At 42.3% G+C, this 13827-nt stretch overlaps 1 protein-coding gene across 1 annotated transcript in view; it reads right to left on the bottom strand.

Moving 5' to 3' along the window:
• The window catches only part of LOC109864967 (vascular endothelial growth factor receptor kdr-like), a 72227-nt gene extending 58615 nt beyond the window's left edge, over nt 1-13612 (bottom strand). Inside the window, exons 1-3 of the mRNA XM_020453060.2 lie at nt 13046-13612; nt 2025-2112; nt 171-373 (exon numbers count right to left, since the gene is read on the bottom strand). Of these exons, the coding sequence (XP_020308649.2) occupies nt 171-373; nt 2025-2112; nt 13046-13106 (352 nt within the window). The 5' untranslated portion in view covers nt 13107-13612. The remainder of the gene's footprint in view (nt 1-170; nt 374-2024; nt 2113-13045) is intronic.
• Nucleotides 13613-13827: the final 215 nt, after the last annotated feature.

Below are 13827 nucleotides of genomic sequence, written 5' to 3'. Positions count from 1 at the left end.
GGGCTTGGGCTTAAAATTCATGCAAGAATGTCATTATAGAACTCAACAATGATGATTTACTCTGTCAAGCATACACTTTATACTGTATGTAAAACCTGCTGCATATACAGCATTGTATGAAAGGGGCTATACCATTGGGAAATGTCTGAACAGTATAAAGCGGGACTCACCTTTGACGTAGATGTAGGTGGAGCTGAAGTCGGCGGAGGGCTGGGTGTACATGCAGCTGTAGAGGCCCGTGTCGTTGGGGCTCAGGTGGCTCACCAGCAACTTACTGCACTGGGCGTGCAGCTGGGGCTCACACTCCTCCACGCGCACCCCCTCCGAGGTGACGTCCCGCCAGGGCAGCCTCCAGTGCAGTTGGGTGGCACCTCTGATAAAGACACAGCAGAAGTAAGCCCTAAGAACTGATAGAGGATCAGATATTATTTTGTGTCCCTAATGGTTCAAATGTGGATTGAGGGTAGGGAAATCGGATTCTAGATCTGTGGTTAAGGGCAACATCTAAGTCAAGCGACAAAGTACTGAGGGTCTGAGAGGGTCAGTCAGACCACCTGCATCATCCCTTTCTTATTACCCTCCTACCCCCACTAGGGTTCTGGGTCGTCACCCTCAGGTCAGCAGCATCACCAAGTCAAATACCTTCATTGTCTCACCTGATTTATGCACACAAACATACTCTCAAATGTTACAGGCACAAACTCTTAAAGCTTGAATCCTTAATTGAAACAATAACAATGCCGTCACTCAGCCTGGAGGAAATGTAACCTCTTTTAAATTCATAGACAGTGCTAGGGATGCAAGGACTGACCATCCATGATATCAAACTTTGCACATGAGGACATGGCTGGGGTCTCTGGGATGATGTGTTCAAATAACACATATTCCAAACAATGCTGTTTTTAAGGTCCCATTAAAAGCGATCCCAGAGGATCTTGAACAATTTCTCACTGCATACCACTGCCTCTACCTACAGCGCCTTGGGTCAAGCAACTTCAAACTCTCATCAAGAGGCTAGAAACCATAGTTTCAGTCCAGGGACTTTTTAGCACATGGCCTTGGAGGGAAGTGTTGCATTAGGAAAACAGGGGTTAGCTTTCCTGAAGTGTCTAGAAAATTATGCAAGGCTCTCTAAACGCTTAACAAATGTGTGCACTTCAGACAGACAGGGGTCCCATCGGCCCCCCGGAGGAATTTGGAACAGATTGATAAATGGGGACCACACTGTTCCTGGCTGGGAGTGTAACTGCCTAGCTGCCTCTGTGGTCTGACGGTCTTGATGCTCCAGCAGTCCCTTTTACATTCCCTCTCCTTACTTTATCCTGACCTAGCTGTCTAATGGTGCCAGACAGGCTTCCTTGGCAGTCCAGAGAACAGCCAACCACTGGAGCAGGACCAGGAGCTAATAAATGACAGGGGAGGGGTGTTGGCATGAACCGTTTGGATTTTTTATGTAAGCCTTGCCAGGGAGTTCAGATTATTTCCCGTACCTCTATCATCAAAATGAATGGCCTATTTTAAAAGGCATGTACACTTTTTTGTTCTGTCCATATGACCTAACCGAGAAAACCCCAGAGTTGTAAAAAACAAGTATTTCCTTGTCTGGTTGTGTGGGCAGGAACAACTCCTGACTCTTGTGATGGGGCCCTATAGAGTACAGATGTAGAATATTAATTTGATCACCCTGTTGCATGAGAACTTTCCTGCAATGCAGGACATTTAAAATGTGTAATGTATTTGTAATTTCCACTTTGAAATTTCAGACTTGACTTTGCCTTAAGAAAAATGTATCAACCCCTACAAAAATGTCCAGTAATTATAATCCACATAATAATTCACATTTCCTGTTGCTACGGGATTATTTTACTGCTGTAGCAAACTGGTTCAAATTCAGATCCTACATCTGTAAGTTAAAACATATTTTCTGTTGGGGAACTTGTTGGTTCAGTATGTGTGTGTGTGTGTGTTTGTTCGTGGGTATGTGTGTGTGTTTGTTTATGTGTGTGTGTGAATGTGTGTCATACCTGCAGGTGAGGGTGAGTGACTTCCCAGTGTGGCGAAGGTGTGTGTCCCCAGAGGGAAGCAGAAGAGGGGCCGGTAGGCTGACCTGACCTGTAAAACACACACACACACACACACACACATTCAGACATGGGCTATTAATACATTAATACACACTGCACATTTCAAAGTTTCGCTTCATAGTTGTCTTACAGTAAACAACAAATTACACAATGCCTCTATTTACAGTCAACCTAATTACACCATTCCTCTACTTACAGTCAACCTAATTACACCATTCCTCTATTTACAGTCAACCTAATTACACCATGCCTCTATTTACAGTCAACCTAATTACACCATTCCTCTATTTACAGTCAACCCAGTTACACCATTCCTCTATTTACAGTCAACCTAATTACACCATTCCTCTATTTACAGTCAACCTAATTACACCATGCCTCTATTTACAGTCAACCTAATTACACCATGCCTCTATTTACAGTCAACCTAATTACACCATTCCTCTATTTACAGTCAACCCAGTTACACCATTCCTCTATTTACAGTCAACCTAATTACACCATTCCTCTATTTACAGCCAAGAATCCTACAGTCTGACTTACTAGTGGTGTGACAAATTCCTTGGGAGTTTTTCACCTGAGTCAGTACAGCCCATGTTCTGGTCTACTCTGCTGCTGGTTCTTATGCAAGTGGTGCTCTGCTGTGCAGGGGTCAGAGTTGGGGATGGGAGGGGTGGGAGTTGTTTCCGGTGCAGTCCGTGTAGGGTAGGGCTCTGGATGGATACTGCTCTGGTCTGGAAGTGATGAGCTATGTGAGTGTGTTAGAGTGGGGTGGGTGGGAGGCATATGAGAGGGGGGGGCATGGGGAGCAGCTGTGCACCTCAGCCAGCCAGACGGGTCAGTTACAACTGGGGAGAACCGGGCAGACCCAGATGAGCCCTGCAACATGTCAACAAGCACTTCCTCTAGATCAATCAGTCAATCTACCTCGGTGGGGACTCTCTCTCTCTTCCTCTCTTTCTCATAACACTTATTTGGGCAGATGTACTTTTTTATTGACCTCTGATCTTGTTGATGCTCTGTATGCTATTATTACATGTGCAGGGAAGAGCGACAAAAAGGGGAGGTTGAAACGGTGGATTAAAAATCCCAGTTGGGGGTGGGCCTGGCTGAAGCTGTTGATAGGTGCTGCTTGCGGTACTCAGCATAGGAAGCACTGTCATTCTCTCTGCTGTCCGTGAGGTGTGATGGTCTTATAAGTGATTTCCTTCTTTTGACTCTCTACTCCCCATGCAGCTTGTGTACTGACAACCTGGGGTTTAGTCCGGGTCGCCAGGCAAACACGTTCATTACATTTTCTCTTTCAGAGCGGATATCTGCAGCAAAGCTTTTACTTGAGTCATACAGTATCCAGACAGTCAATGGAATTACACAACAAGGCTAATTCCCTGTGTGGACTCCAGAAACCCACACACAAATGCACGTGAACTGAACATAACACACACACACAATCAAAAGTACACAGAGTTCGGATTTGTTTCACTGTGAGGGCCTGAACAGCTGTTGTTCAAGAATGAACTGCCCATGCCAATGTTGGCACTCAATATCAACTTCCCCCCCAAAAATGTTAAAACATCATTGTTTCGTATGAGTCCAAGGTTATTTGGAGGGGAAGGGATGTGGTCAAAGGTTTTTAAAGGGATGAAAACATTCCTCTCAGTATGACAGAGTACTAGAGTATAGGGTCTAAGTATACTACATCCCTCTCTTTAATACTTCTACTTATGCTAAACCTAAATCAGAGATCACAATCTTCAGACAAACACGCTACGACTCCTGTCGTTATGACTTGTTTCTTATTGCCCATGTGTGTATTCACACATGGATGGATCGATGGGTACATAAACAAAGGCCTGAAGAATGTGACGGTGCATATTTCAAACCAGCTGAGAGAAAAGGACGTACTCACACCGAGATTCCTAGAAAACGGTCCTGCCTAAAGCTAATGTTTCCTAAAGCTCATATGTTGTCCATTAATGCTTTAAATAATATATATATATATATTCCTAAAAAGTCTTATTTACTAGGGCTGGGAATTGCCAGGGACTTCACAATACGATTTTATCATGATACTTGCCGCTATGTATTGCGATCCTATTCTAAAGGAAGATGGAGAACAAGCTACAGGATGAAAAATACCAGATTTTTGGCACAGGTACAGCCGACTAGTGCTAGCTAACGCTACCTACAGTAGCACAATTGGAGTCAACTATCTGTATAATATCGCCCAAAAATAATATTGCGATATGTACTGTATGGATTTATTTCCCCGATCACTATTTTATTTACTGTCTACAAATGACCTCTAGTACAGTACTGCTGATGCTATGTTACAGTATTATGGTTTGGTTGTAATTGAACTTGACTCTCATTCAAAAACTCTACCACTCCACCACTTTTGTTCCACACTTTGATCCACTTGCTTTTACATACTGTATGCACAAAGTGTCTCTCTCTCACACACACACACACACACACACACACACACACACACACACACACACACACACACACACACACACACACACACACACACACACACACACACACACACACACACACACACACACACACACACACACACACACACACTGCAACCTGACCTCACCACTCACTGGAGGGAAACTCTTCTCCTAAAACCAGGCAGTTCCCTCTGCTCTGCAACAAACTACAGATGGATGGTTCCCACTTAAAAAAGACCCCTCATCAAGCCACCCGCCGCGTCCCCCCTCCCCCACCGAACAGCTGTGTGCCGCATTCCTCCAACGGAACGCCTGAAGAATCCAGAAATTGTGCTTGTTGTGGTGGTTCAGTTCAGAGGGTCCAAGACCTGGTTCTCATTAGGAGCCATAAAAGAAGAGGACAGGCATGGAACCAACAAAAAACAGAGAGAGAGCAACCACTCTCCGATGCCTCTCTGGGTTGCCATATTTAGCTCAGTGCTTGTTGGCGTTGGGCTCTTATGACAGTTTTCAAACAGCAGTTGACATTGGTAATGTTACTCTGGGACCTCCATTCATAAGTTCCTAGCCTCCCTCTGTGCAGAGCTGGGGAAACAACAAAGAACAGGACATTGTGTTTTGAAAACACGTGTGGTCGTTACACTTCCAGGAAGGACTTTTGCTTTTGCTTCTAAAAGGTTGGGATTCCAAGCTCTATTTGGACGTGTTTGGGGTCAAGCTAAACGGAAAGCAAAAATTTAGTCAGAGAACAAACAGGGCCCCCAAACAATGACAAATTGACTGTTTTTAAACTAATCCAAATCCTATCTTTGTGTCTAGTCCCCATGGAAATCAGTGTGCTCTTTAAAACACCCAAAACCATTTCAGCTGTTTTCTGCCAGACACTTGTGTAATCGAAATACTATCTCATGAGCTGTTCATTGACTACAACTCAGCGTTCAACACCATTGTGCCTTTCAATCTCATAATTAAGATAAGAACCCTGGGCAGTGGTGGAAAAAGTACTCAATTGTCATTCTTGAGTAAAAGTAAAGATACAGTAATAGAAAATGACTCAAGTAAATACAGTTGGGAGAACAAGTATTTGATACACTGCCGATTTTGCAGGTTTTTCCTACTTACAAAGCATGTAGAGGTCTGTAATTTTTATCGTAGGTACACTTCAACTGTGAGAGATGGAATCTAAAACAAATATCCAGAAAATCACATTGTATGATTTTTAAGTAATTAATTTGCATTTTATTGCATGACATAAGTATTTGATCACCTACCAACCAGTAAGAATTCCGGCTCTCACAGACCTGTTCGTTTTTCTTTAAGAAGCCTTCCTGTTCTCCACTCATTACCTGTATTGATGATGATGGTAGGCCTGATCACCGACGACGATGAGACAGCCTACAGGGAGGAGGTCAGAGACCTGGCAGTGTGGTGCCAGGACAACAACCTCTCCCTCAACGTCAGCAAGACAAAGGAGCTGATTGTGGACTACAGGAAAAGGAGGGCCAAACACACCGCTTGGTATGGCAACTGGCATCCGACCTCAAGGCGCTACAGTGGGTAATGCGTATGGCCCAGTAAATCACTCGGGCCGAACTCCATGCGATCCAGGACCTCTATACCAGTCACCCAAGTCATAGACTGTTCTCTCTGCTACGGCACTGCAAGCGATACCGATGCACCAAGTCTGGAACCAACAGGATGCTGAACAGTTTCTACCCCCAAGCCATAAGACTGCTAAATAGTTAGTTAAATAGTTAACCAACAGCTACCTAGAATATTGCATTGACCCTTATTGCACTAATCTCTTTTGACTCTTCACTTACACTGCTGTTACTGTTTATTATCTATCCGGTTGCCTAGCCACTTCATCTCTAACAATATTTACATATCTTCCTCAATTACCTTGTACCCTACCCGTGCTAATCGACTCGGTAATGGTACCCTGGGTATATAGCCAAGTTATCATTTCCCATTGTGTATTCATTCCTGGTGTTATTACATTTCTATTTATTCCTGGTGTTATTACATTTCTATTTATTCCTGGTGTTATTAAATTTCTATTTATTCCTGGTGTTATTACATTTCTATGTATTCCTGGTGTTATTACTTTTCTATTTATTCCAGGTGTTATTACATTTCTATGTATTCCTGGTGTTATTACATTTCTATGTATTCCTGGTGTTATTATATTTCTATGTATTCCTGGTGTTATTATATTTCTATGTATTCCTGGTGTTATTATATTTCTATTTATTCCTCGTGTTATTATTATTTTATATATTCCTTGTGTTATTGTTGTCTATTATTTACATTTTTCTCTCTGCATTGTTGGGATGGACCCGTCAGTAAGCATTTCACTGTTAGTCTACACCTGTTATTTACCAAACATGTGACAAATACAATTTGATTTGATGTTAAATCCTTTAGGTAAGAAACTGCTGCTGAACCCAATATGATGCCGCTTAAGGGTTTGAACTGGGGATTTCCTCCCAAACACAGTCATCTCATACCATAATAATGGGGTTTTATTACGCACTAATACACACGAGCTGTTGGCAACTAGCCTGGACTGCCTGGCTACTGCCACATTCAGACTCTCACTCTCTCTCTCGTTCTCTCTCTCTTCCTCTTTAAAGTGCTGGGAATAATGTATGGAATTCCCTCATGTCTCTGTGTGCTTCCCGTGCTTCCCGTCCTACCATCTACCAGTAAGGCAGTCTCTGGAGTGAGAGTGAGAGGATATATTTTGGGGTTTTCAAGGCAAAAACAACAATGTGGAATAATGACTCCCTCGTTTAACCTTGCCACTCCATCTCTTTGTAAGTCCAACATGGGGAACAAAGGGCAGGGAGAGGATGGTGGGGGACACACACTCCTTTATAAAAGAGAAAGGTCAGAGGCTTGTGAGTCATATTCGCTGCAGTGTGTCCATGGATACAGCAGAGTAGCATAACAGTAGCCAGCTATAGTCAATCAGTTTCCACCGACATGATCACTGGCTTCCTGTACCGCACTGGGCCAGCATTTTTACCTCAATAGCACATTATAACATTTCCACACATTTTTCACAATATATTTAGTTTAAGCAACTGGCTTTAACACTACTGCGAATTTCCCAAACAAGTAACTTAAAATATTCCATTATTAATTTCAAGGATTTACTGGCTCACAGTTGGTGGGCTATAATGGATTGTGGGGTTACATTGGGGTTAACCTGTCTTGCACTGTTATATTCATTGCCTCATGGCGTGACGATACAGCCTTCCCACTGTGATGTTGTTCTGAGCCAGTGGTATTTTGTGAGTTGTCTTTAGGTTGAGTGTGTCAGAACAAACACACAGAAAGACAAACTCACAAGATTTGCTATGCTCTGGTGGCAGATTTCCAACAAAGAGCTGAAAACATTGACAAGAGTTGGGACCCCCTGCCAAAATAAGAAGTTGCTACTACTAACTGCTCGTTCTGTGCAGTTAAGAGTTTCTCCTCGTGTGTTGAGAATACACTCTCACACAGGGTCCTTCAGAAATCACTGCACTTTGTCAACAATACGGGTCCTTCAGAAAACACTGCACTTTGTCAACAATACGGGTCCTTCAGAAAACACTGCACTTTGTCAACAATATGGGTCCTTCAGAAATCACTGCACTTTGTCAACAATACGGGTCCTTCAGAAAACACTGCACTTTGTCAACAATACGGGTCCTTCAGAAATCACTGCACTTTGCCAAAAATATGGGTCCTTCAGAAATCACTTCACTTTGTCAACAATACGGGTCTTTCAGAAATCACTTCACTTTGTCAACAATACGGGTCCTTCAGAAAACACTGCACTTTGCCAACAATACGGGTCTTTCAGAAATCACTGCACTTTGTCAACAATACGGGTCCTTCAGAAAACACTGCACTTTGTCAACAATATGGGTCCTTCAGAAATCACTGCACTTTGTCAACAATACGGGTCCTTCAGAAAACACTGCACTTTGTCAACAATACGGGTCCTTCAGAAATCACTGCACTTTGCCAAAAATATGGGTCCTTCAGAAATCACTTCACTTTGTCAACAATACGGGTCTTTCAGAAATCACTTCACTTTGTCAACAATACGGGTCCTTCAGAAAACACTGCACTTTGCCAACAATACGGGTCTTTCAGAAATCACTGCACTTTGTCAACAATACGGGTCCTTCAGAAAACACTGCACTTTGTCAACAATACGGGTCCTTCAGAAATCACTGCACTTTGCCAAAAATATGGGTCCTTCAGAAATCACTGCACTTTTTCAACAGTACGGGTCCTTTAGAAACCACTGCACTTTGTCAACAATATGGGTCCTTCAGAAATCACTGCACTTTGTCAACAATATGGTTAAGACAACAGTAAAAGAGAGTTACTTTTTTATTAGCCCGTAGATGACCTCTTGGAGACAGAATGTCCCTGCATCTCCTTTAAAAAGGCAGAATAAAGGACAATGGGTGGCCAGTCAGCTTTTCCTGGTAATACAGAATAAAATGTGGCTAACTATAGGAATATCCTGTATAACGAGATTCCTATGAGCTCTTCCAATGTGTAAGCCAGGAGGATTCTTGTTCCATAACATGTGAGATTACAACTGGCTGGTGGACAGAAGGTCCTTGAAATTTAAATCACATGAAGGGGTTAATATAAAATATATTGCCGGCTCAGCAAGAAAGATATATGTCTTATAGAGGGGGATGCTGTTATCATCACTGTTAATAACAGTGATAACAACTGATCCCTGAATGTAAAATGTCCAGATTCAACTGAAGTGCTTCTGCTGTGCAGTTAGAAGTCTCCCAATCCAAGAATCCATCATGTACAAGAGAGGTACGAGAGTTAAGGAAACCTGCCAACACCAACAGCTGAGTTAATATTTCACCTTGGAATAACACCACATTGGTGGATATGTTGGCAGCAGTCTAGCCCGTCAGAGAGAAACAGAGATGCTTGGTGTGTGTGTGTGGATGTGTGTGTGTGTGTGTGTGTGTGTGTGTGTGTGTGTGTGTGTGTGTGTGTGTGTGTGTGTGTGTGTGTGTGTGTGTGTGTGTGTGTGTGTGTGTGTGTGTGTGTGTGTGTGTGTGTGTGTGTGTGTGTGTGTGTGTGTGTGTGTGTGTAGGCTGCATGACACGGACATACCGTTGGTGAGGGATGAGCTCCCTTTGAACTTAGATGACCTATCCCTATCACTCCCATTGGCCATCTCAAGTGCCCACAGAGGGGAGAAAAAATATTTTTTAAATCAACTTAACTGGAACATCATACTCCTTAACCCAGAGAAACAGCTTCAAAAGGCACACTGGACCATTGAGTTGCCATTTGACACTATGGGCTGATTTTGGAACAGGTTGTTTGAATTGGAAACAAAGTTAAGGGAGATGCGAGGCCAATGAAGTGCATGGTTGGATAATGTTACATTTGATCCTCTCAGTTATTCCCTTTAACTAAGCGGCTGAAATGGATCGGCAAAGACTTTGATTTTGTTTAGGATTTGTGGTTTTGTGGCTGAAAATGAAGAAACTTAGATCCCATTTTGGTTTGAAGAGTTTTCTCACCACTTCCCCTTCCCTCATCTAATTTTGTGTGATTCAGTCAATGACTTATGGTCAGCGGAACCCTACTGTCCTCTAGGTCTCCATTAACTGTGGCGTGGGTGTCAAAACCATGCCATAAACTCCCTGACTCATCTGAATCTGTTATAGTTTCCCAACCACAACCCTGCACTGGGTCTGACCTTCCAGCAGATGGGCAGTGTCAAGCATAATTTCTGAAGGTGATTGAGATAGTTCCCATCTGAACGTTCTGTTCCCGTCAATGTGATGATAGGCAACAATCCCAAGAGAGATGATATTATCCCACGAGAAATAGCCACGGTAATAGACAAAATAGATCAACTTTACTGCGTAGTGCACACACCCTATCACTGTACTGGTGGAGGGAGAACTTGTATTATCTGAACACAAGACAGTTACATCAAATAAAGCTCTGTTTTCATGGTCCCGAGCAAAGAGATGCTGCAGGAAAGAACTCTCCGGCTGTCAGAGCCATCAGGCTTCAGATAGTGCCAGCGGGCCGAGGAGGAGAGAAGCGCTGGACTCATGCCCTGCGCTAAATCAAAAGCAGTCACACATACCACTCAGAGTAGAATATTTGCTAATCATTTTTACTTGACCTCTCTATCATTGAACGAGTCATAAGGAATGTAACAGTTAAATGGGTTTGACAGGAATGTAATGGTTAAATGGGGTTGACAAGTATGTAATGGTTAAATGGGGTTGACAGGTATGTAATGGTTAAATGGGGTTGACAGGTATGTAATGGTTAAATGGGGTTGACAGGTATGCAATGGTTAAATGGGGTTGACAGGTATGTAATGGTTAAATGGGGTTGACAAGTATGTAATGGTTAAATGGGGTTGACAGGTATGTAATGGTTAAATGGGGTTGACAGGTATGTAATGGTTAAATGGGGTTGACAGGTATGCAATGGTTAAATGGGGTTGACAGGTATGAAATGGTTAAATGGGGTTGACAGGTATGTAATGGTTAAATGGGGTTGACAGGTATGTAATGGTTAAATGGGGTTGACAGATATGTAATGGTTAAATGGGGTTGACAGGTATGCAATGGTTAAATGGGGTTGACAAGTATGTAATGGTTAAATGGGGTTGACAGGTATGCAATGGTTAAATGGGGTTGACAAGTATGTAATGGTTAAATGGGGTTGACAGGTATGTAATGGTTAAATGGGGTTGACAGGTAAGGCCTAATAAGGGTCCGCTTTGATCTGGAGAGAGTTGGGTAACAAATACAATATATCAATGTTAGTGTTCGCTTTTGGCGATAGGAAAGAGGATTTACCAATTTCAAGCATCTATAATCAACGCCTCTTATGTCACTTATCTCTAGCAGTGCCTTACAAATCCACCAACAATCTCAATGACTTCGAATACTAAACAAAGTCACATCACCAGCACAATAAGGAATAAATGCCTGTTTTTCAATTTAGTTGGGTTTATTCCAGATTATTTGTAGTGGACCCCACCCCCATCTCTGTGGTAATGTACCTGTCCATCTGACCAAAACTCTCCTCATCCCTGTCTTTAGACCCCATTTACTATTAATGTCCCTACCATACAGCCAATCATCATGCAGAAATGGTCTCCCTTTCCTCCTCCCCATTGTCTTTCCTCCTCCCCATTGTCCTGTGAGCGTAAGGAGCTCCGGGAAGGAATATTTTCTCAGGTAGCGTGTCACGTTTCCGTGACTTCTACTGGCCAGAACAATACCAGGGTGCCTCCTGCCCCTCCATCCGCTTCCTCCTTGTGTCTTTCCCACGCTCCGCTTGTGGACAGTGAAGGAAATCTATTTGGAAACATTGTAGACAAAGCTAGACACTAAAAAAGTAGCAGGGGATGGAGGAGATAGATGGGGGCAGCATTTCCTCTGCTTGGATGTCATGTTTATTTGGAAACAGGGAGGAAGACATATCTGTGTAGCACACCGGGAAAGACACAATCTAGAGAAACATCCACCTTTTCTGCTCCATTTTGTTTACGTGGAGAGGCATCAAGATCCTGGGGCTGCCAAGTTATAACAATGTGGCTTGCTTTGTGAAACATACATTCTATTCTCAAGATGTTGAACAACCTTTGACTCAGGAGATCCACATGATAACAATGCTAGAACACATATTTTCACCATAACTGAAACACTGGTTCTGTTTTCAAATTGATTTCCCCTCCTCCAGGGGCCGAGTTTTCTGTAACACATCAGACATAATTTCACCAATATCCAGTACATTTTACACAAAAACTACCAATCTGAATGAACTAATTTGAGATTAACTGAGAACAGTCAACTAATGAGGTAATAGGTGAAAGGTATAGGTGATAATAAAGTCATAGGTATAGATCATTAACTCACTAAGGTAAAACACCACAGTAGCCGGTACTCAATTAGGCTAAATCCTCACTTCAATTGAAAGTGACATCTACTGGTGACAAGATGAACTGCAATGTCCATACCTGTATGGATTCCTAATTGGCAGAACCTCAACCTTTAAATTAACTTCAATTACCATAAAAACTGCATTTCAACTACATGGAATTTTAATTCCAAGAAAGAACAGGGGCATTTTCAATTTAACTTAGTTGGATTGTGTGATATGGTCATGATTTAAACAGGATTATCCTTGATAATGATCACCTCATAAACCTATGTCATAAAGTGTCCATTCCAAAACAAAATGAGTTTGTCTTCAAACTCTTGAATAAAAAAATACAATCTAATTATTAATAGGCTGCATACCAGCAAAATGACAGACTAAACGTGAAAATCAATCTTCAATTATTCATATTTGACGGGGTAATAAATCATCAAATGTGGGGGCATTAAGTAACGAAATTATACTGAGGTCCAACTAGCATAACCAAATAATACTTTGGGATAAACCATCTCTGGATAAATATGGAATAATTCTTACCGGTGATATATGTGATCAAATGAAGGAGGATTGACAGTTTCGCGCAGTCGAGCGGGGCCATTCTGTCGACCACAGATGATAGCCCTACTTAAATAAAATCTATCCCAAGGAAGAGCCAAAAGTGTTGGCTGAGGATGAAAACGGAGAAAATTCGCAGCTAGGGCTAATAGTCCAAAAGTGACAAATTCCCTTTCGTTTTTAATCCCAACAATCCTTAGATCAAAATGTAAGAAACTCAGCAGTTTTCCTTGTATCCCATAGCTTGTTTTGCAGGACAGCTCCCCAGCGCAGTTTTGGTTCCAGCTGTAGAGACAGATGAGAGCAGTCCCGAGGGCAGGTGCGACCCGCGCGACAGTATCCCTCCTTCCTTGGAACTGATTAGATTGAATTTGAACAAGCGTTGCCACAAAGTGCCCGATTCCTAAAATATTCTGTACACGATAACAAAAAGCTCCAAATTTTAAATAAACAAAACACAGAGAAAAATCAACCATACATCCTCTGAACAACGTAGTGCAGACTAATTAATGCGCAACTGTCTGAAAGAATGTCTCATCCGCTTCGGTACTCGTACTCAGCACTGCTTGCAGTGCATGGACGTTTCTGTCTTTATACTGAAAAACAAAGGAAGTATGCAACGTCACTTGTTCAGGACAAACTGCTGTGACAGTTTTCAGTTCTAGAAACACTTTCTGCATTTTAATTTCACTAATATGACATGCAAATAGCCTACATTATATTTAATATGTATTGATGACGGTATTGGCACCATCTTTGCTACA

Source organism: Oncorhynchus kisutch, linkage group LG19, assembly GCF_002021735.2.
Source record: "Oncorhynchus kisutch isolate 150728-3 linkage group LG19, Okis_V2, whole genome shotgun sequence".
In the NCBI taxonomy this organism is placed as follows: domain Eukaryota; kingdom Metazoa; phylum Chordata; class Actinopteri; order Salmoniformes; family Salmonidae; genus Oncorhynchus; species Oncorhynchus kisutch.
The sequence above is the reverse complement of the archived record's forward strand: the minus strand, read 5'-3'. Positions and strand labels throughout refer to the sequence as shown.